This window comes from Procambarus clarkii, chromosome 18, assembly GCF_040958095.1.
Source record: "Procambarus clarkii isolate CNS0578487 chromosome 18, FALCON_Pclarkii_2.0, whole genome shotgun sequence".
Lineage (NCBI taxonomy): Eukaryota > Metazoa > Arthropoda > Malacostraca > Decapoda > Cambaridae > Procambarus > Procambarus clarkii.
The window spans coordinates 27,873,931-27,898,268 of record NC_091167.1 but is presented as its reverse complement, the minus strand read 5'-3'; the positions used below and the strand labels follow the sequence as shown (position 1 = coordinate 27,898,268).

At 48.5% G+C, this 24,338-nt stretch overlaps 3 protein-coding genes across 3 annotated transcripts in view; 1 reads left to right on the top strand and 2 right to left on the bottom strand.

Annotated features, from left to right (window-relative positions):
- The first annotated feature begins 10,478 nt into the window (after positions 1-10,478).
- On the top strand, positions 10,479-14,139 carry LOC138366036 (uncharacterized). Its single transcript, XM_069326758.1, has 2 exons — positions 10,479-10,511; positions 13,504-14,139. Exons 1-2 carry the CDS (start codon positions 10,479-10,481, stop codon positions 14,137-14,139), a joined length of 669 nt encoding a protein of 222 aa, XP_069182859.1.
- A 5,468-nt stretch (positions 14,140-19,607) lies between these two features.
- LOC138366035 (uncharacterized) lies at positions 19,608-20,165 on the bottom strand. Its single transcript, XM_069326757.1, has one exon. The coding sequence runs from the start codon at positions 20,163-20,165 to the stop codon at positions 19,608-19,610; it is 558 nt and encodes a 185-aa protein (XP_069182858.1).
- Positions 20,166-20,651: 486 nt separating this feature from the next.
- LOC138366034 (serine/arginine repetitive matrix protein 5-like) overlaps positions 20,652-24,338 on the bottom strand; it is an 8,208-nt gene continuing 4,521 nt past the window's right edge. The window contains exon 3 of the mRNA XM_069326756.1: positions 20,652-21,527. Coding sequence (XP_069182857.1) covers positions 20,652-21,527 — 876 coding nt within the window. The remainder of the gene's footprint in view (positions 21,528-24,338) is intronic.

The following is a 24,338-nucleotide window of genomic DNA, read 5'->3' as shown; positions in this document are numbered from 1 at the left end:
ATAATAAGTGTAATACATTCTATAGGTATTTACTTCTTTTTCTCCACCTCGAAAAGGAATATGACTTTTGGAGAACTCCTCTTCCAGCTGAACCCTGATGCAAGAGCACTAGTCAGAGGGATAGAAGCCCTAAACCAGAAAATAGTTAATACAGAATATGCTGTCATATTCAGTGAGACATGTTTATAAGAAAACCTGCTGCCAGTATACGCTAATATATATATATATATATATATATATATATATATATATATATATATATATATATATATATATATATATATATATAATGTCGTACCTAGTAGCCAGAACGCACTTCTCAGCCTACTATGCAAGGCCCGATTTGCCTAATAAGCCAAGTTTTCCTGAATTAATATATTTTCTCTAATTATTTTTCTTATGAAATGATAAAGCTACCCATTTCATTATGTATGAGGTAAATTTTTTTTATTGGGGTTAAAATTAACGTAGATATATGACCGAACCTAACCAACCCAACCTAACCTATCTTAATAGGTTAGGTTAGGTTAGGTGGCCGAAAAACTTAGGTTAGGTTAGGTAGGTTAGGTAGTCGAAAAACAATTAATTCATGAAAACTTGGCTTATTAGGCAAATCGGGCCTTGCATAGTAGGCTGAGAAGTGCGTTCTGGCTACTAGGTACGACATTATATATATATATATATATATATATATATATATATATATGTATATATATATATATATATATATATATATATATATATATATATATATATATATATATATATATATATATATATATATATATATTAGTATATTTTGGTAGCAGTCTTTCTTGTAAACTTATGTTGTTAAATATGACCGAAAAAGTAAGATTAATAATTCTAACACGAAATTTCTCAATATTTCTTATGTTTCTTTTCACTGTCGATCGTAACTGAAAAATAAATAACTCAGAAATAAATTTATTTCTGAGTAATTTATTTTTCAGTTACGATCGACAGTGAAAAGAAACATAAGAAATATTGAGAAATTTCGTGTTAGAATTATTAATCTTACTTTTTCGGTCATATTTAACAACATAAGTTTACAAGAAAGACTGCTACCAAAATATACTAATATATATATATATATATATATATATATATATATATATATATATATATATATATATATATATATATATATATATAAAATGCCTCCCTCTCTACAGACGCTTGGCGCCAGTTTCATCCAATTTTTCAAGATGGCAGTTGGGTGGTTTGCGACTGTCATAAGCTGGTGGGAGCAGACCACGGTGCTCCCCATTAAGAAATATAGGCCTCTACGACTTTCATGTATTCTGAAATAGAGGGACTTATTTTCCATACTTTTTTTTTTTTAGGATTTTTCTCAGCTATTCAGAATTCATTTTCTGAGGGTTGGAGGGAGGGAGAGGGCTACAAGACCCGGGCACCGCCGGTTAACCTAGTTAGATGCTAGTGTGTGTGTTAGAGTATTAAGTGTGCGTGCTAGAGGTGCAGGAACCTCGGGTGCAGAGCAAGTACCGTAGAGGAGTACCGTGCCTGTACCTTTACCATTAAACAATTCACCTGCATTGAACGGCACAACTCTCTCCTCCCTACCCACCCATTCATCAATGGGTGGCACCCATCCGTGGCACCCACCCGGAACTAATACGTACTAGGATACACCTAATTGATCAGAAGTTTCTGACAGAATCGCAGAGAAAATTAAACTGTCCAGGGAAGCTTTTTTCAACGAGAAGGTTAATCAGTCTGTCTTCCTACCCTCCAAATGATCAGTGACACAATTGGGGATTTGGCACTGCCCTCTTGTATTAAAGATGACCCGAGTTCCGTCAGGAGGGCTCAAATCTCTGGCGCTAGCCATAAAGGAACTCACTCGTGGGGCTCAGTTGTCAAGGCAAGGTCAACTCCATTTGGCAGTCCAGGAAGACGAATGTTGGGTCATGGTCCAGGTCATGAAAGGTCAGCTTTAGCGTGAGGGGGAGTAACCTGTCAGAAAGTTTAAACTGCCACAGACTATCCCATCCATCACACACAGTAATTTTAATTCAGTTTTAGTTTGTATTAAAAATTCAACAATTTTAACCACACACAACAAATTTAACATGTCTCTTGGTTGATCTAAAAGGTCTGTTGTGTGACTCAAGATGATGACGTTGAGGCATTGGTGATGCCTCTCTCGGTACCTCCCTTGATGCTGCTATGCATCATCAATGAATGAATGCATCAAGGAGCATTGTTACCTGCCTTGGTACCTTTCTTGAGGCCTTGTTAACTCCTCGACGCCTCCTTTGATGCATTCTTATCTCGACATCTCCCTTGGTACCTCTCTCTTAATCCCTCTCTTGGTATCTCTTAATATCCCTTTAATACCTCTCTTAATGGCCTCTGTTGGTACTTCACTTAATATCCCGGCCCTCAGATGACCTCGCCCGGCCCTCAGATGACCTCGCCCGGCCCTCAGATGACCTCGCCCGGTCCTCAGATGACCTCGCCCGGCCCTCAGAGGACCTCGCCCGGCCCTCAGAGGGCCAACCCTGACCCCAGGTATGCCCTCGCCGCCCCCCCCCCCCAGTGCCTTATTGACTCGTCACTTACAGCCGAGCTGTCAGCCCGGATTTTCTGGCACCTTGGAGTCCGGGAGATGGAGGCGGCTTTACGGTCCGTCCTGCTCAGGGCGGTGACGCGTGTGTTCCGTCCGGCCGCCGGTCACTCCGCTAGGTGTGTTACCAGCGTTACACTCACACATTACGAGTCTTGTATTGACAGAGACGCCGGGGGCGGGGGGGGGGGGGGGTCATGAGTGTTACCACTCGCCCTCCTTGGAGTTTACTGTCGTGGACGGCTCTGCCCCCGTCGACGGTGCCCTGTCTCAGACCTCTTCCCCGTCTTGCATAATAATAAAGACAGGTGGTGTAGTGTGTATAATATGTATATATCGGAGTGTGTTCATGTTTGCGTGTGATGTGGGGGAGTCATGGTGTGGTTGATCATAGAGTGCGTGTAAGGGGGGGGGGGTGAGGGGTGTACGTGCGCATCTTCCAACTTTCTGGTAGGTCTCCTGTTTCCAGTGACCTGTTATATAGCATAGAGAGTGGCACACTTAGTGCTTCTGCACCTTCCTTTAGTATCCATGGTGAGATTCTGTCAGGCCCAACAGCCTTTGTCACATTCAGCTCCAACAGATTCATTTTGACCATCACTGGTGAGGTCAAATTCCTCCAAGGTTGCTTGGTCTCGCCAATCTGAGACCTCACCCCTCACACTGACTCGTTGTCTCCTGTTGCTTAGGTACTCCTTTATCCAATGGAGTACCTTCCCTTTCACTCCAGCCTGCATCTCCAGCTTTTTCACTAGCCTCTTGTATGATACTGTATCAAAGGCTTTCTGGCAATCCAAAAATATGCAGTCTGCCCACCCTTCTCTTTCTTGCCTGGTCGTAGAATTCAAGTGTACTCACCTAATTGTACTCACCTAATTGTGCTTGCGAAGGTTGAGCTTTGGCTCTTTGGTTCCGCCTCTCAACCGTCAATCAACTGGTGTACAGGTTCCTGAGCCTACTGGGCTCTATCATATCTACACTTGAAACTGTGTATGGAGTCAGCCTCCACCACATCACTTCCTAGTGCATTCCATTTATTAACTACTCTGACACTGAAAAAAATCTTTCTAATGTCTCTGTGGCTCATCTGGGTACTAAGTTTTTACCTGTGTCCCCTTGTTCGTGTCCCACCCGTGCTGAAGAGTTTGTCTTTGTCCACCCTGTCAATTCCCCTGAAAATTTTGTAGGTGGTTATCATGTCTCCCCTTACTCTTCTGTTTTCCAGGGATGTGAGGTTCAGCTCCTTTAGCCTTTCCTCGTAGCTCATTCCTCTCAGTTCCGGGACGAGTCTGGTGGCATACCGCTGAATCTTCTCTTTGTCTTGTGTTTAACTAGGTATGGACTCCAGGCTGGAGCTGCATACTCGAGGATTGGTCTGACATTAGTGGTATACAGGGTTCTGAAAGATTCCTTACACAAGTTTCTTACAAAAGTGTGTGTGTGTGTGAGGGAGGGGTGAGGGAGGGGTGAGGGGGAGAGCATCGCAGCACCACATTTAGCAGAGAACCAACTAGGTGTATCATCTATCACTCTCCCAGCCCCCTCCCCCCCCCCCCATACTAAAATATACTGATAGTAACATGTTTTAGTCCCCCCTCTCTGTCGCCACGCTCTCTATATCTCTGTCGCCTGTCTGTCTCTTCTTGATGTCTCTCTGTCTCTTCTTGATGTCGTGTCTCTGTGTCTTCTTGATGTCGTCTCTGTCTCTTTTCTTGGTGTCATGTACCTGTCACCTGTCTGTCTGTCTGTGTCAACAGCATCATCTCTCTCTGTCTCAACACAGGTACAGGAATTCGGACTGGTGTTACCGGGTGTTTCAGAACTTTTCCCTGTAGAGTGAGGCTCGTGATGAGTCACCCTGTACTAGTTTTCCCCCCCTGGAACACGACCCGCTTGGTGAACAGGGCCATCAGGTGAAAGAAACTGCCCATATGTTTCTGCCTCCGCTAGGAATCGTACCCGGGCCCTTAGGACTACGACCCCCCCCCCCTCACCCCCAGCGCTGTCCGCTCGGCTGCGAGGCGGCGTGTGCGTGTGTGTGTGCGTGTGTGTGTGCGTGCGTGTACGTGAAAATGAAAGTAGTGTTGCGTGTTGGGGGGCGGGGGGAGGGGTTCCGGGGAGTGCACGCGCGCGCGCCGGCCCATCACCAGGCGCCAACACCAGCATCTTCCCGGTTAAACGCCGGAACGATTGTGCTCCCGCCCCTCCTGTAGTTACACCTGCGCTCGGCGGTGAGGCGCTTACGGGCTCACCATAGCCCGTGCTACTTGCAACTTTGTTCCAGGGAGCGAATCTTTAACAACAGGTGATGCGCTCGGCGTGCACGTGGACGATTATGCACGGGCCGAACTACATGTCCCGTGCACGTGCCCACAGGCGAATGAGCCTGCGCACGGGGGGGGGGGGGACTGCACGTGGGGCGTGGGGCGTGGGGGGAAGGGGGTACCATCGTGTCCTCACACCTAACTACGTCTCCGCGTGACGGATTGTTAGAGGAACTGTCATCTTTATGGGTCGTTAAGTTGGTGAGTTTCCTTGAGACTATGTAATGGGTCCCCGTAGTACAGTGGTCTACGTCCTTCTCTCTCAGGCGAGGGAACCCGAGTTCGATTCCCCGGGTGGGACAGGAAGTACGTGTTCGTGGCCTGGAGAATATGAACAGGCTTGAACCTGTCCCCAGAAGCCCACATCAAAAGGATATCATCAGCGGCATATGCTACACTGGGCAAAATAAGAACTGTCTTTACAAATTTGTGTAATGAATCGTTCAGGATCCTGTATACCACTTATGTCAGACCAATCCTGGAGTATGCAGCTCCAGCCTGGAGTCCATACCTTTTTAAACACAAGACAAAGTTAGAGAAGATTCAGCGGTGTGCCACCAGACTCGTCCCGGAACTGAGAGGTATGAGCTACGAGGAAAGGCTAAAGAAGCTGAACCTCACGTCCCTGGAAAACAGAAGAGTAAGGGTAGACATGAGACATGATAACCACCTAAAAAATTCTCAGGAGAATTGACAGGGTGGACAAAGACAAACTCTTCAGCACGGGTGGGACACGAACAAGGGGACACAGGTGGAAACTGAGTACCCAGATGAGCCACAGAGACGTTAGAAAGAATATTTCCAGTGTCAGAGTAGTTAATAAATGGAATGCACTAGGAAGTGATGTGGTGGAGGCTGACTCCATACACAGTTTCAAGTGTAGATATGATAGAGCCCAGTAGGCTCAGGAACCTGTACACCAGTTGATTGACGGTTGAGAGGCGGGACCAAAGAGCCAAAGCTCAACCCCCGCAAGCACAACAAGGTGAGTACACACTTTTTTGTAAATCACGTAGAACATTTTGCTCCACAAAATTAATTAAAACTGTAAAAAGAACGTCGTTGAGTAATTATTTAAAAAAGTCGACTATCGTGGGCTTGTTAGTCGACGAGCGTCGATAGGTTAATAATCCAATTGGCCAACAGGTAGGTAAATTAGACCAGTTAACTAACCAGTTAACTGACAGACGAGACCAATTAACTCAGTCGATTATTTTTAGCGATTCGGTGGAGAAAAAAAAGATTGTGATGGCGTCGCTGGATGAGGTAATGAGGTAGTCTGCTAACAGCTGAACGAGGCTGTTAGGGGACACAATTAATCATTTATCTCCCCAAATTAACATTATGTTAGGTGTTAATTTCCCTTTCACCCGTCACTCTGGACGGGTGCCCCGAGTCACGGCTTCTAATTGGCACAAAATTGATCTATATTTCATGACTTGTATTTTGATATGTTATACAGTATGAATGTATATTATATATATATATGTATTATATATATATATATATATATATATATATATATATATAATATATATATATATAATGTTAAGGGTATTGGAACTGAAAGCTGCTTGGGTTGGATATGGATTGAGGTGTTGTGTGTATGTTATATGTATCTGTCTTCTGTCTATATACGTGCTGTATGTGAGTCTGTCTGTCTGTCTGTTACCTACTTGAGTGTTATGTGGTTTGGTGTGCTGTCTATGCGTTTGTTATGGCAGCCGTCTCCTGTCTTTTTGTACCCGTCATTCCGTCGGTCATGTACCTCCTCCCGATCCGTCTCTCTGTCCACTCGTTCCTCTCTTCCCCCCCCCCCCCCCGTCTGCTGGACAGTCCGTCACCAGTCCTTGAACCGTCCGTCCGTCCTGATGGTGCGTCGCTGGTCACCTCTTGCGCTTCACAAACTTGTACAGCAGCCTACTCTAGTGCGTATATGAATGTGTACGTGCGTACATGTGTACGTGAGTACATGACTGTGTACGTGAGTACATGACTGTGTACGTGAGTACATGACTGTGTACGTGAGTACATGACTGTGTACGTGAGTACATGACTGTGTACGTGAGTACATGACTGTGTACGTGAGTACATGACTGTGTACGTGAGTACATGACTGTGTACGTGAGTACATGACTGTGTACGTGAGTACATGACTGTGTACGTGAGTACATGACTGTGTACGTGAGTACATGACTGTGTACGTGAGTACATGACTGTGTACGTGAGTACATGACTGTGTACGTGAGTACATGACTGTGTACGTGAGTACATGACTGTGTACGTGAGTACATGACTGTGTACGTGAGTACATGACTGTGTACGTGAGTACATGCATTGTGTACGTGAGTACATGACTGTGTACGTGAGTACATGACTGTGTACGTGAGTACATGACTGTGTACGTGAGTACATGCATTGTGTACGTGCGTACATTTATGTATAAGTGCATAGTGACAATTATATTTCCGCATGTGGATATTAACACAATTCTAAATGAGAAATCCCTGGAAAATTATGGAGCGCGCACGCAGACTCGCGCAAACTCGCTCACGCAGACACACTCACGCAGACACACTCACGCAGACACACTCACGCAGACACACTCACGCAGACACACACGCGACACCACACGAGTGTCACGCTACACCGCCACCAAGGGTGTCACAGGATGAGTACTTCCACCACCGTTCAAGTCTCCGCCAGGGTGACCGTTGGAAATAACACCACCAAAGGTATTCATTACAAGAAGCTGCACTGCTGGTATGTATGGAGTTGTATTTATGTATGTATATGTATATATATATATATATATATATATATATATATATATATATATATATATATATATATATATATATATATATATATATACACATGTTGATGTTAGAGTGGCAGACAACCTCTCTTTTTCTTTCCTTATAGTTTATTTCCCTCTGTGTCGTGTTAAGCCTAGCTTGGCCTCGGGCCGGGCTTGGGGAGTAGAAGAACTCCCAGAACCCCATCAACCAGGTATCAACCAGTGCTGTGGGAGTGGTGGGCGTGCCACGGGGGGAGCCGTGCCAGGAAGGGAAAGCGGGCTGTGGGCGTGCCACGGGGGAGGGGGGCGTGCTGACGGAAGCCTGACCTCCACCACGAAGCCGCTGATGATAGAAGGTATAGGTGTGGCGCCCTTATGCAGTCAATACCTCATACCCCGTGTCCCCTGCCGCTGCTGGGGACAGGTCCTGGGGGGAGGAGTAGGTCCCTCCTGTGTGTGTGAGGTGTGCGTGTGTGCGTGCGTTGAGGGGGGTGGGTTGATTTTTATAGAGTTACGTCGGGACAAACAACTATGAATGTATGTGATGGTCTGTCAGTTAGTGTCCAAGACTGATCAGTGTTTACAAGGACCAGGTTGATGTTTGTGTCTGCACGGGGCTCCCTGCTGGGCCTGGCTCTCTCCCCCGTGCCTTCCCCTAACTCTCTCTCTCTCCTCTCTTATCTTCCTCTCTCATCTCTTTCAAAATTACTCTCTCTTCACTTTTCTCCCTTCTCTCCGTCTTTCTCTGTCCTCTCCACCTTTCTCGTCCCATTTCCCTCTCTCCTCCTATCCCTTCCTTTTCTCCCAATGCCCCCTACGTCCTCTCTCCCAACATCCTTCTCTCTCTTTCTATCAACACTTCGCTCCTCCTCTTCTCCGGTCTCTTCTTCCCTCCCTCGCAGCATCCCCATCCCTCCATGTCTCTCTCTCTCTCTCTCTCTCTCTCTCTCTCTCTCTCTCTCTCTCTCTCTCTCTCTCTCTCTCTCTCTCTCTCTCTCTCTCTCTCTCTTGCAGAAAATTGAATATTAAAAAGCACTAACACTCCTAAACAATTCTACGACAAACAGAATGTGTGGTTCAGATTTTAAGCCTCGCATGGATTGGGACGGGGGGAGGGGAGGGGGAAAAGGGGGGCCTATAGATGCTCATATTTATTAAGTGTAGCGCGCGAGCCAATCCCAACCGGCCCATGTCACTCCCACACCGCCATCTTGGAAAGCTGAGCGAGGCTAGCGCTAAGCGTCTGACCTCGTATATACCATATACGACGTCCATATACCACATATACCTGACTATATCGACACATGAGTTGATATATATAGAGATTATGTCAGGTTACGAGTGGTGACCTAATGAGTATATTGCTGCATTTAATCTCTTGAAGATTTTTTGGTGTCGCGGATGTGCTGGGCCAATGTCCAGGCGCCACGTATCGGTCGGTGATTGGTGGAGAAATAAGAGATAGGCATGTCGACCAATCAGAATAGGTCTGGCGCGGTGCTGCTGTTGTTGATTGGTGGGTGCTGGGGACAGGAAGCCTGCCGCGCGCTCTGATTCGCCGGAGCACTGGCCGACTTGGAAGAATTAGTCCAATTAGCAAATAATGGATCTCTGAGGATTAATCAGAAGCTGTTGGAAGAGCGGGCGGAAACTTTCTGGACCTGATTGGCCGTTTGAATTGAAAGTCTGATTGTCAGAAGGAGGAAGCAGAAGGCGGTGAAGATCACAGACTGCAGCGCTCAGGCTGGACCCCGGGAGCTGAAGCTCGGCCGGGGTCGTGAGGGGATGTGTGACGGTTGCAAGTGAAGGTCTTTCAATACATCTGACTTCACTCTCACAGTTGGGCATTCCCGAGTTCGATTCCCGGGGCGGGACAGAAATGGGTGGGGTACTTTTCCTTTCACCTAGTGCATCTGTTCACCTGGCAGTAAATAGGTAGCCGGAAGTTAACCAGCTGTTGAAGGTTGCATCCTGTGACGGCCAATAGTTCATCCTTGGGGGGGGGGGTGACCTCAATATAGGCCTAAAGTGTGTGTGTGTACTCACCTAGTTGTGTTTGTGGGGGTTGAGCTCTGGCTCTTTGGTCCCGCCTCTCAACCGTCAATCAACAGGTGTACAGGTTCCTGAGCCTATTGGGCTCTATCATATCTACACTTGAAACTGTGTATGGAGTCAGCCTCCACCACATCACTGCCTAATGCAATGTGTGTGTGTGTGTGTGTGTGTGTGTGTGTGTGTGTGTGTGTGTGTGTGTGTGTGTGTGTGTGTGTTTTAGGCCAACATGTTAGGCCTACTACACCTGATTAATCTTTGTATAATCTTCGTCCCCTATTTTCGCCTTTTTTTCTTTTATACCTTAACTTTCCCTTTATTCTTGTCCCATTTGTATAGGTCTACTTGTCTTCACCGGTCCTCTTACTGGCATAAATCTAACACACCTTGTATTGTCTTATCACTTGAGGATGAACCATGTAGGTTCGAAACATTGTGTAAATTTTATAATAAGTGTAATACATTCTACAGTTATTAATTTCTTTTTCTTCACCTCAACAAAGATGACCTTTGAAGAACTCCTCTTCCAATTAAACCAAGATGCAAGAGTACTAGTCAGAGGGATAGAAACCCTAAACCAAAAAATAGCTCAGTTATCCCATGGAGTAATTGGTTGATTAATCATTAATCGAATTGGGTATATATTTAATATTATGATGGAGTTGGCAACCTTGTAGAACCAAAATGCATAATGGAAATTTCGCTCTCCTTCTATAGACCTCAGGTGAGTGCAGCATATTAGAAAGTTTAGCTTGAAACTTCATGTGTTGTCTAGATCTACTCAGTGCCTTCACGCCGAAAACTGTGCTAATAGACAAAATTCTCTCACTTATGGTAGGTAATTTTAACTCTGCTCTCATATTAACTATTCTCGTGGACTTTGGAGCCCCAAGGATGAGACGCATAGCTTCATTTTGCAAGGTTTCAAGAGATTTCAGCTCTTTGTCAGTATACAGTGTGAGATGTAGAGCATTGTAGTCAATCACAGAGTGTATAAATGATACATAAAACATTCTAGCAAGTCTCACGTTAAGTCCATGATTGACACCATCAAGGACCCGCAAGAGCTTTAACCTCTCCCAGAGTCTCCTCTTGAGAGAAGAAAGGTACCCAGGGTCGTTAATGGGGACACCAAGGTATCTGTAAGACTCGCAGTTCTCAAGTGCTCGCCCATCTATATGATAATTAGGCTGGTGGAATACCACACGGAATGAGGGCACGAGTTTAACCTTTCTCCTATGGACTTTATCCTTACTGTATGGGGGACTCCTCATCTCTGTAGCGATAAGGAGGCCACATTCCTCAGCTCTAGTAGCAAAAGCATCGATCAGAACTGACATTCTAGGCTCGGAGGCAGCCTGTAAACACACAGCCTGTAAACACACAGCCTGTAAACACACAGCCTGTAAACACACAGCCTGTAAACACACAGCCTGTAAACACACAGCCTGTAAACACACAGGCTGTAAACACACAGGCTGTAAACACACAGGCTGTAAACACACAGGCTGTAAACACACAGCCTGTAAACACACAGGCTGTAAACACACAGCCTGTAAACACACAGCCTGTAAACACACAGGCTGTAAACACATACATCATCAGTATAATAGATGACCGAGTCTTCATTATTGGCTGGAAGATCTTTTATAAGTTCATGCATTAGAAAGTTGAAGAACAAGGGGGCTGAGGACCCCTCCTTGTGGAGTTCCCAGATCAAAGAGTTTACTCTCTGTGGTTTTAACACCGTTAAACAAAACTAGTAATGGATGTGTGTGTGGGGGGGGGGGAGGTGTACTCGTCTCTTGGTGCCTGCAGGATCGAACTTAAGTTCGGAACCTTTCTAATACAGTGTTAAATGTAATGACTCTGGGCCTTTTTCTGTATCATATCTATCATTAAAAAGGATAAATGGCGTTTGCATCTACAATGTGCTCCTTTAGTTAATTAAACTTTTCCCACTTACGTTAAATGAAAACTTCCAAACATCTCTTAAGATCCAGTAAGTTTAGTAGAACTTCGGTTTCAACTCCTTTTACCATGTCGTAGCTCAGTCGATTAAGGCAGCATCTAGGACTTGAGAATGGTCCAGGGCGGACCGAAACGTCGTCGTCCCCTTCAGCGTATAGGATGCTCTCGGACGCAGGTTCGAATCCTCATCACGGCCCTTGTGGATTTGTTCATCTCTTAACATCCCTGGCCTCTTGTTCTATTGTTATTCATTGAACATTTCATATTTTTTTCCACTCTGTCAGTCCTCTTATATTCTTTATGCTTCATCATGTCTCCCTCCTCCCCTCTTTTGCTCTTTTCTAGCGTCGTCAGCTTTAGTTCTTTCAGTCTCTCTTCATACCCCCCATCCCTCGTAATTCCGAGAGGAGCCTCGTTGTAAACTTCTGCATCTTTTCGGATTTCTTTGTGTTTTAATGTGTGTGTGAATGTATTCATCTAGTTGTATATACCTAGTTGTACTTGCGGGGGTTGAGCTTCGGCTCTTCGGTCCCGCCTCTCAATTGTCAATTAACATGGTGTACAAATTCCTGAGCGTATTGGACTCTATCATATCTATCACTTGAAACTGTGTATGGAGTCAGCCTCCACCACATCACTGCCTAATGCATTCCATTTGTTAACTACTCTCAAACTAAAGTTCTTTCTAATCTCTCTCTGGCTCATTTGGGTACTTAGTTTCTACCTGTGACCCCTTGTGTGTGTGTGCTCCGGTCTTAAACTGTTTTTATCTACCCTATCAATTCCTCTGAGAATCTTGTATGTCAGTGGTCATGTCTCCAGAAGCTTCTGTTTTTCAGGGACGTGAGGCTTAGCTCTCATAGTGTCTTCTTGTAGCTCATATCCCTCAGTTCGGGAACTAGTCTGGTTGTATTCTTCTGAACTTTTTCCAATTTAGTCTTGTGCTTAACGAGATACGGACTCCATGCTGAAGTTGCATACTCCAGGATTGGTCTGACATATGTGGTATACAACATTCTAAACGATTCCTTACACAAGTTTTTAAAGGCCGTTCTTATGTTGGCCAACCTGGCATATGCCGCTGATGATATCTACTTGATGTGGGCTTCAGGGGACATTTCTGGCGTGAGATTAACCCTTCTCACTCTCAGATTCTTGAAGACTTTCATCTCTGAAATGGTACCTTGTATCTGGCCTCCTGCTCCCTATGCTTATTTTCACTACTTTACATTTACTGTGGTTGACCTCTAACAGCCATTTGTTCCAGGTTATCTTGAATTCTCATGCTGTCCCTCTGTCTTAATCATTCTCCTAATTGAGGCATTATCAGCATACATTGAAAGGAATGAGTCTATACCCTCTGGGAGATCATTTACGTATATCAGAAACAGGATAGGACCGAATACAGAGCCCTGTGGGACTCCACTGGTGACTTCACGCCATTCTGAGGTCTCACCCCTCACTGTAACTCTCTGCTTCCTATTGCTTAGGTACTCCCTTATCCACTGGAGCGCCCTTACCAGTTACTCCTGCCTGCTTCTCTACACTCATTGTGTGTTAGTGGCTATAGAGGTTAGTGGTTGTGTGGTGGTGATGGCTGTTGTGGTGGTTGTGTTAGGTATTGGTGGTGAAGGTGGTGGTGGTGGCAGAGGTGGTTGGGGCGTGGTGTCTGAGGGATCATTGTTCTAATTGATTTTTGTATGAGAGAGATAGTTTGTTGAGGCCATATGGCTTGTTTGTGGTAGGGTCCACCCCCCCACCCCCCACCCCCTCCAAGGCCGGCCCGTTCAATCGCGCTAGGAGGTGGACCTCCAGACTTGCTGGGAGGTGGACCTCCAGACTTGCTGGGAGGTGGACCTCCAGACTTGCTGGGAGGTGGACCTCCAGACTTGCTGGGAGGTGGACCTCCAGACTTGCTGGGAGGTGGACCTCCAGACTTGCTGGGAGGTAGACCTCCAGACTTGCTGGGAGGTGGACCTCCAGACTTGCTGGGAGGTGGACCTCCAGACTTGCTGGGAGGTGGACCTCCAGACTTGCTGGGAGGTGGACCTCCAGACTTGCTGGGAGGTGGACCTCCAGACTTGCTGGGAGGTGGACCTCCAGACTTGCTGGGAGGTGGACCTCCAGACTTGCTGGGAGGTGGACCTCCAGACTTGCTGGGAGGTGGACCTCCAGACTTGCTGGGAGGTGGACCTCCAGACTTGCTGGGAGGTGGACCTCCAGACTTGCTGGGAGGTGGACCTCCAGACTTGCTGGGAGGTGGACCTCCAGACTTGCTGGGAGGTGGACCTCCAGACTTGCTGGGAGGTGGACCTCCAGACTTGCTGGGAGGTGGACTCCCAGCCAGACATCAGTCCTCGACTCTCTCAAGAAGCCATTAAAATGCGAATAAACGTCACCGCAGATAAACACATTTCCTGTCGCTCTCCCGTCTTCTGACAGACAGACAGACAGACAGAGACGAGGAGAATGTAGTATTGCTTAGTACAGGACTCTTCCAGTGTGGAAGCCAGAGACACATGCCACACATATATTAAGGATACTCCAGATATAGCGACGGTGGTCACACTGAATTAATTTGGAAGCTTAGCAATCATTTTAAGAAACGCTCTTGCTTCCCTGACTCAGGATATCATCGGTTGTTATCGTGATACATGACTGGTGTGATAGGGTGTGTCTGTCACACACCTGAATAGTGTGACACATGACAGGTGTGACAGGGTGTGTCTGTCACACACCTGTATAGTGTGACACATGACAGGTGTGACAGGGTGTGTCTGTCACACACCTGTATAGTGTGACACATGCCAGGTGTGACAGGGTGTGTCTGTCACACACCTGTATAGTGTGACACATGCCAGGTGTGACAGGGTGTGTCTGTCACACACCTGTATAGTGTGACACATGCCAGGTGTGACAGGGTGTGTCTGTCACACACCTGTATAGTGTGACACATGACAGGTGTGACAGGGTGTGTCTGTCACACACCTGTATAGTGTGACACATGACAGGTGTGACAGGGTGTGTCTGTCACACACCTGTATAGTGTGACACATGCCAGGTGTGACAGGGTGTGTCTGTCACACACCTGTATAGTGTGACACATGACAGGTGTGACAGGGTGTGTCTGTCACACACCTGTATAGTGTGACACTTGTATCCCAACATCTCGATACACTAACATTGATAAAGATTGTATGCTGTTAGAAATCAGGGGCCAGATTCACAAAAGCACTTACGCAAACACTTACGAACCTGTATATCTTTTCTCAATCTTTGGCGGCTTTGTTTCCAATTATTAAACAGTTAATGAGCTCCGAAGCACCAGGAGGCTGTTTATAACAATAACAACAGTTGAATGGCAAGTTTTCATGCTTGTAAACTGTTTAATAAATGTAACCAAAGCCGTCAAAGATTAAGGAGAGATGTACACGTTCGCAAGTGTTTGCGTAAGTGCTTTCGTGAATCTGGCCACAGAAATGAAAGTAATATATGGTCTTGGGCCGGGAACTTAAGCCCAACCTGTATTGCTAAATCAATAATGTGTTGATTCCCCGGGCCGGGTTCCCGGGCAAATATTGGCCAGACCGTTGACTCCTGGTGGTAGTTATCTTAACAATATTTCCAAGAGTCAGTTCTCGTCCAATACGGAAGTGGTCTGACAAATGGCTGCTAGAATTTAACCCAGCCAAATGCAAGGTTATGGGGGATGGGAACAAGAGTGCGATGGCCAGTACAACAGTACAGGATGAAGGGTAGACAGATTCTTCAATCAGAAAAGGAGAAATATCTGGGAGTGTACATGACTCCCAAACCTGATGCCAGAAGCCCATATTAATTGACTATCAACAGCTGTATGAGGCATACTGGCCACATGGCCACATACTGGACACATACTGGCCACATACTGGACACTCGGGGGTGTCCTTCATGAACTTGGACAAAGAGGCTTCCCGGGTCCTATATACAGCCAAGGTGAGACTCACTCTTCCATCACCAGCATCGAACCACGACCTGAAAAATGACGAAGAAGAAACTAGAATAGGTCCAAAGCTATGCAACGAGACTCGTTCCTGAGCTGAAGGGATTGAGCTATGAGGAAAGGCTGAGAAAACTGGACCTTACAACACTGGAGGAAAGGGGAGAAAGGGGGGGACATGATAACAACATATAAGATTGTAAAGGAAAATAATAATGTAGAGCAGCATTGTTCGAAGCTAGGAACAGCAGGATGGTCATAGCAGGAAACTAGAGACGCGAACTGGTTTCAGAGAGACTCCAGAAGGAACTTATTCACCGCGGACCTCTGATGTTTATACAGTGTTCTCTGATTGTGCCTATGGCAACTCTGCTCTTCACTGGACCTCTGATGTTTATACAGTGTTCTCTGATTGTGCCTATGGCAACTCTGCTCTTCACTGGACCTCTGATGTTTATACAGTGTTCTCTGATTGTGCCTATGGCACCCCTGCTCTTCACTGGACCTCTGATGTTTATACAGTGTTCTCTGATTGTGCCTATGGCACCCCTGCTCTTCACTGGACCTCTGATGTTTATACAGTGTTCTCTGATTGTGCCTATGGCACCCCTGCTCTTCACTGGACCTCTGATGTTTATACAGTGTTCTCTGATTGTGCCTATGGCACCCCTGCTCTTCACTGGACCTCTGATGTTTATACAGTGTTCTCTGATTGTGCCTATGGCACCCCTGCTCTTCACTGGACCTCTGATGTTTATACAGTGTTCTCTGATTGTGCCTATGGCACCCCTGCTCTTCACTGGACCTCTGATGTTTATACAGTGTTCTCTGATTGTGCCTATGGCACCCCTGCTCTTCACTGGACCTCTGATGTTTATACAGTGTTCTCTGATTGTGCCTATGGCACCTCTGCTCTTCACACTCTCTCACACCCTCTCCCCCCCACACAACAACTCCCCCTCACACCCGTTAAACACGGTCAGACAATGGGTTAACAAGGGGAAACACCTAAGGATCCGTACCCAGTCGAACGCTCCCATTCCTGGACTCGAACGCCGGACGCCACCGGTGACACGAGTACAACCACCCGCGCCACAGGGAGTGTTCTCAACTTGTTCCTGTTGTGTGCCTTTTGGTGGTGTGAATCTCAGAGTGCGTCTGACGTAGGTTGTATATGTCTTTACTTAAGGCTGGGTTCTTAACAGTTGGGCGGGATATGTGTCACAGTGTTGTTGGTGTGCTAATGTGTTCCTATTTTCCTGTTTCTATGTTCATAACTTTTTATTTTAGGGGGATTGAGGTCCATTAAGTCTATTTTTCAGACTTGCTGCTGAGTGTGTGTGTGTGTGTGTGTGTGTGTGTGTGTGCGTGTGTGTGTGTGTGTGTATGTGTGTATGTGTGTGTATGTGTGTATGTGTGCGTGTGTGCGTGTGTGCGTGTGTGCATGTGTGCGTGTGTGCGTGTGTGCGTGTGTGCGTGTGTGTGTGTGTGTGTGTGTGTGTGTGTGTTTGTGTGTGTGTGTGTGTGTGTGTGTGTGTGTGTGTGTGTGTGTGCTCACCTAGTTGTGCTTGCAGAAAAGCTCTGGCTCTGGCTCTTTGGTCCCGCCTCTCAACCGTCAATCAACAGGTGTACTGATTCCTGAGCCTTCTGGGCTCTATCATATCTACACTTGAAACTGTGTATGGAGTCAGCCTCCACCACATCACTTCCTAATGCATTCCATTTGTCAACCACTCTGACACTAAAAAAGTTCTTTCTAATATCTCTGTGGCTCATTTGGGCACTCAGTTTCCACCTGTGTCCCCTTGTGCGTGTTCCCCTTGTGTTAAATAGCCTGTCTTTATCTACCCTATCAATTCCCTTGAGAATCTTGAATGTGGTGATCATGTCCCCCCTAACTCTTCTGTCTTCCAGCGAAGTGAGGTTTAATTCCCGTAGTCTCTCCTCGTAGCTCATACCTCTCAGCTCGGGTACTAGTCTGGTGGCAAACCTTTGAACCTTTTCCAGCCTCTGAACCGTGTGTGTGTGTGTGTGTGTGCGTGTGTGGGTGTGTGGGTGTGTGTGTGTGTGTGTGTGGTTACTGTTTGTGATGTAAAAGTTAACTGTGATGTGTTTGGAATGGTCTCGCTAGTTTGGCATCTGCAGTAATCATTGATGTGCGCCTGATGGCTCTTGTCATGTCGTGGACATGTATTGACGAGGTCACTGGAGCCTGGTGTCGACCCTTGTGGCACTCCGCTCGTTCCCTGTCTCATTACGCTTATCGCTCCTCTTCCTTTGGTCCTTTGCTTAAGTCCTGATTGGTGCTTCCTCGCCCGGATCAGCACTCTCTCTCTCTCAGGTATTCCAGCAGTGTTCACTAGTTAAAATGTCTGTTAGGCAGGATAGTGTCGAATGCTTTGTGGGAGCCAAGGAAGAGTGCAGTCTGCCTACACATACACATACACACACACACACACACACACACACACACACACACACACACACACACACACACACACACACACACACACACACACACACACACACACCAGGAAGCAGCCCGTGACAGCTGACTAACTCCCAGGTACCTATTTACTGCTAGCTAAAAGGGGCATTCAGAGTGAAAGACACTGCCCATTGTTTCTCGTCGGCGCCCGGAATCGAACCCGGGGATCACAGGATCAAGCGTCCAGCGTGCTGTCCGCTCAGCCACCGCCCCCCCCTGTGTGTGTATACACACTCCCAGCCTCCAGACCAAGACGTCCTAAAGGCGTTCATTTGGTTATTTTTGCGTGCGGTCTTGTCATTGCGTGTGCTCACCTGGTTGAGCGTGCAGGGTCGGGCGTCAGCTCCTAAGCCCCGTCTTTCGGGCATCACTGGTCGAGTGCCCCGCTGTGGTATCTCCTTACACCCACAGTCATTTTGACCCGTTCGGGACGGGTGTAAGAGTGGGCGTGGGAGGGCGTGGGTGTGTATGAGGGAGATGCCCACTATGAGGGGGGCTGGCGTCCTTGTGAGGTATTATGAGGGGGGCGACATGCCCCCCCCCCCTTCATGCCGCGCCAGCTGGAGCAAGGGGGCGTGGTCCAGTCCCACCCTCGCGCTCCCGAGAACGCGCTCGTTTCTGCTGGAGGTGGTGAGCCATGATGGTGCAGGCGGGGAGAGAGTGCCAGTGCCAGAAGAGTGCCAGGAGGCGGAGAGAGTGCCAGGAGAGGCGGGGAGAGTGCCAGGAGAGGCAGCAGCAGCAGCAGGAGAGGCGCCGGCCAGCTGAGGCCTGCCAGGCGCCTGGCTCCAGGCGGCGTTGCCATTGAGTGGTGTGGGAGGCGGGAGGCGGTATTGATCCCGGGTGGAGGTGGCAGCGCCGCGGCCACAGCTGGAGCAGGGGGCGGCGCGCCCCGACATTCCTCCAGTGGGCCTCCGGCAGTGCACGGGAGGGGACGCCGCGGCCAGCGCCGGGCCATGCGGGCCGCACGTGGGCCCGCATGGCCCCCCCTCACCCCACACCCGCCCACGCATACATGCGGCGGTGGGCCAGACCGCATGCGGGCGGTGACACGGGAGTGTACAGTGCGGGGGTCACCACCTGAGGCGGCGGGGCTGGGCGGGGGGGGGGGGGGGGAGTTCGAATTGGACAAGAATGTTTATAACTTCATAACCATGTGTGATCGTTCACCGTACGGGGGGGGGGGGCTTGAGAGCGGAACAGTTGGGCCGTGATGGTGCTCCACCCACCCCGAGGGCTGACCTCACCGGCTGCCAGCACACACAGGCTGCTGGAACTGACGCAAATGATGTAAATAGTGACCCGTGAAGCCCCCTGTTTCTGGGCGGGAGGGGCGTGGCCCCCCCTCCTACTCCAGCCCCCCCCCCTCCACGGTCACAACTCTTCTACTGAGGTGGATCTTTGGACGGTGTTGACCTCTCTTGACGGTGTTGACCTCTCTTGACGGTGTTGACCTCTCTTGACGGTGTTGACCTCTGTTGACGGTGTTGACCTCTCTTGACGGTGTTGACCTCTCTTGACGGTGTTGACCTCTGGATGGTATTGACCTCTCTAGACGGTGTTGACCTCTGGACGGTGTTGACCTCTGGACGGTGCTGACCTCTGTTGACGGTGTTGACCTCTCTAGACGGTGTTGACCTCTGGACGGGGTTGACCTCTTGACTGTGTTGACCTCTTGACGGTGTTGACGTTTGGACGGTGTTGACCTCTTGACGGTGTTGACCTCTGGACGATGTTGACCTCTCTGGACGGTGTTGACCTCTCTGGACGGTGTTGACCTCTCTGGACGGTGTTGACCTCTCTGGACGGTGTTGACCTCTCTGGACGGTGTTGACCTCTCTGGACGGTGTTGACCTCTGGACGGTGTTGACCTCTGGACGGTGTTGACCTCTCTGGACGGTGTTGACCTCTGGACGGTGTTGACCTCTTGACGTTGTTGACATCTTGACGTTGTTGACCTCTCTGGACGGTGTTGACCTCTCTGGACGGTGTTGACCTTTCTGGACGGTGTTGACCTCTCTGGACGGTGTTGACCTCTCTGGACGGTGTTGACCTCTGGACGGTGTTGACCTCTGGACGGTGTTGACATCTGGACGGTGTTGACCTCTTGACGGTGTTGACCTCTCTGGACGGTGTTGACCTCTGTTGACGGTGTTGACCTTTCTGGACGGTGTTGACCTCTGGACGGTGTTGACCTCTGTTGACGGTGTTGACCTCTGGACGGTGTTGACCTCTGTTGACGGTGTTGACCTCTGTTGACGGTGTTGACCTCTCTGGACGGTGTTGACCTCTGGACGGTGTTGACCTCTCTTGACGGTGTTGACCTCTCTTGACGGTGTTGACCTCTTGACGGTGTTGACCTCTCTGGGCGTTGTTGACCTCTGGACGGTGTTGACCTCTCTGGGCGTTGTTGACCTCTCTGGGCGTTGTTAATCTCTTGACGGTGTTGACCTCTGGACGGTGTTGACCTCTGGACGGTGTTGACCTCTTGACGGTGTTGACCTCTGGACGGTGTTGACCTCTTGACGGTGTTGACCTCTGGACGGTGTTGACCTCTGGACGGTGTTGACCTCTGGACGGTGTTGACCTCTCTTGACGGTGTTGACCTCTCTTGACGGTGTTGACCTCTCTTGACGGTGTTGACCTATCTTAACGGTGTTGACCTCTAGACGGTGTTGACCTCTGGACGGTGTTGACCTCTGGACGGTGTTGACCTCTGGACGGTGTTGACCTCTTGACGGTGTTGACCTCTCTTGACGGTGTTGACCTCTGGACGGTGTTGACCTCTGGACGGTGTTGACCTCTGGACGGTGTTGACCTCTGGACGGTGTTGACCTCTTGACTGTGTTGACCTCTCTAGACGGTGTTGACCTCTGGACGGTGTTGACCTCTTGACTGTGTTGACCTCTTGACGGTGTTGACTTCTGGACGGTGTTGACCTTTTGACGGTGTTGACCTCTGGACGGTGTTGACCTCTCTGGACGGTGTTGACTTCTGGACGGTGTTGACCTCTGGACGGTGTTGACCTCTCTGGACGGTGTTGACCTCTGGACGGTGTTGACCTCTTGACGGTGTTGACCTCTCTTGACGGTGTTGACCTCTCTTGACGGTGTTGACCTCTCTTGACGGTGTTGACCTCTAGACGGTGTTGACCTCTCTAGACGGTGCTGACCTCTCTTGACGGTGTTGACCTCTGGACGGTGTTGACCTCTCTTGACGGTGTTGACCTCTGGACGGTGTTGACCTCTCTGGACGGTGTTGACCTCTCTGGACGGTGTTGACCTCTCTTGACGGTGTTGACCTCTCTGGACATGTTTTAATACACGTCAACAGACCCTCCAAGGCTAAGGGGTAATGATGGAGAGGTTTCGTCAAAGTGTTGGCGAAAATGCTCGATAAATCCGTGGCCCGGGTTCGAGGGACTCTTCAGGCAGGTTGCTTTAGGTCGGGTCGGGCGAAGACAACTGCTGGCAGCTGCCGGGTGGAGTTGCCATAGTAACTGTGCCATCCGTTGCCAGTGTTGGGGCGGCCAGATGGCTCCTAACTTTACATTATCATGGCAACAGGCTTTTGCCAACTTTGTGGTGGTCCGTGGCTATGGCAATGTTAACTTAATATTGCCATGGCAACATTCGCCAACTTGGTGCTGCCATGACGTGATATTGAGACTGGGGGCTTGTATTTGATAAACATTATATATATATATATATATATATATATATATATATATATATATATATATATATATATATATATATATATATATATATATATATATATGTCGTACCTAGTAGCCAAAACGCACTTCTCAGCCTACTATGCAAGGCCTGATTTGCCTAATAAGCCAAGTTTTTATGAATTGTTTTTCGACTACCTAACCTAACCTAACTTTTTCAGCTACCTAACCTAACCTATAAAGATAGGTTAGGTTAGGTTAGGTAGGGTTGGTTAGGTTCGGTCATATATCTACGTTAATTTTAACTCCAATAAACAAAAATTGACCTCATACATAATGACATGGGTAGCTTTATCATTTCATAAGAAACAAATTAGAGAAAATATATTAATTCAGGAAAACTTGGCTTATTAGGCAAATCGGGCCTTGCATAGTAGGCTGAGAAGTGCGTTCTGGCTACTAGGTACGACATATATATATATAAATATATATATATATATATATATATATATATATATATATATATATATATATATATATATATATATATATATATATATATATATATATGAAGAATTGTGCTCTAGGCTTGGCTAGGCTTAACGTTCACAGACTTTCGTGGATTTTTAGGGAAACTGCTGGATTCGAACTGGGGTCCAAGATACCAGCACATCTCTCCACCATCGTGCATAGTAAGTACAAATTTTTGACTATTCTCACAAGTCTATTTTAGATAGTTTTGTCAACCAGATCTAACCAAACCCAACCCAACCTAACCTAGGAACAACTTTGGGGCAAATGCTTAATAATATATAACTTTCGTATATAAGAAGTAGCGTGTTTAATTATTTTTAATGCTGTGTAGACAAAGTTGTGTGTTGTGTGATGGTCGAGGCTCAGGGGTTCGAGTCTCTCTCAGTCCTACCTTAACCTCCGCACCACCACAGCTTAAATAAAGTTAACCAAGAATTAAGCTTGAATAAATAAAGTTTTTTTCCCACTTTTGAATTGACAGATTTTCATAAATTCAGAAGAGACACTATAACGGGGTTGGTCAGGGTGACAGTCAGACAGAGGCTGGTCAGGGTGACACAGTCAGAGGCTGGTCAGGGTGACACAGTCAGAGGCTGGCCAGGGTGACACAGTCAGAGGCTGGCCAGGGTGACACAGACAGAGGCTGGCCAGTGTGACACAGACAGAGGCTGGCCAGGGTGACACAGACAGAGGCTGGCCAGGGTGACACAGACAGAGGCTGGCCAGGGTGACACAGACAGAGGCTGGCCAGGGTGACACAGACAGAGGCTGGCCAGGGTGACACAGACAGAGGCTGGCCAGGGTGACACAGACAGAGGCTGGCCAGGGTGACAGTCAGACAGAGGCTGGCCAGGGTGACAGTCAGACAGAGGCTGGCCAGGGTGACAGTCAGACAGAGGCTGGCCAGGGTGACACAGAGGCTGGCCAGGGTGACACAGACAGAGGCTGGCCAGGGTGACACAGACAGAGGCTGGCCAGGGTGACACAGACAGAGGCTGGCCAGGGTGACAGTCAGACAGAGGCTGGCCAGGGTGACACAGACAGAGGCTGGCCAGGGTGACACAGACAGAGGCTGGCCAGGGTGACACAGACAGAGGCTGGCCAGGGTGACACAGACAGAGGCTGGCCAGTGTGACACAGAGAGGCTGGCCAGGGTGACAAAGACAGAGGCTGGCCAGGGTGACACAGACAGAGGCTGGCCAGGGTGACACAGACAGAGGCTGGCCAGTGTGACACAGCCAGAGGCTGGCCAGTGTGACACAGCCAGAGGCTGGCCAGTGTGACACAGACAGAGGCTGGCCAGGGTGACACAGACAGAGGCTGGCCAGGGTGACACAGACAGAGGCTGGCCAGGGTGACACAGAGGCTGGCCAGTGTGACACAGCCAGAGGCTGGCCAGTGTGACACAGACAGAGGCTGGCCAGTGTGACACAGACAGAGGCTGGCCAGTGTGACACAGACAGAGGCTGGCCAGGGTGACACAGACAGAGGCTGGCCAGTGTGACACAGCCAGAGGCTGGCCAGTGTGACAGCCAGAGGCTGGCCAGTGTGACACAGACAGAGGCTGGCCAGGGTGACACAGACAGAGGCTGGCGAGTGTGACACAGCCAGAGGCTGGCCAGTGTGACACAGCCAGAGGCTGGCCAGTGTGACACAGACAGAGGCTGGCCAGTGTGACACAGACAGAGGCTGGCCAGTGTGACACAGACAGAGGCTGGCCAGGGTGACACAGACAGAGGCTGGCCAGGGTGACACAGACAGAGGCTGGCCAGGGTGACACAGACAGAGGCTGGCCAGGGTGACACAGACAGAGGCTGGCCAGGGTGACACAGACAGAGGCTGGCCAGGGTGACACAGACAGAGGCTGGCCAGGGTGACACAGACAGAGGCTGGCCAGGGTGACACA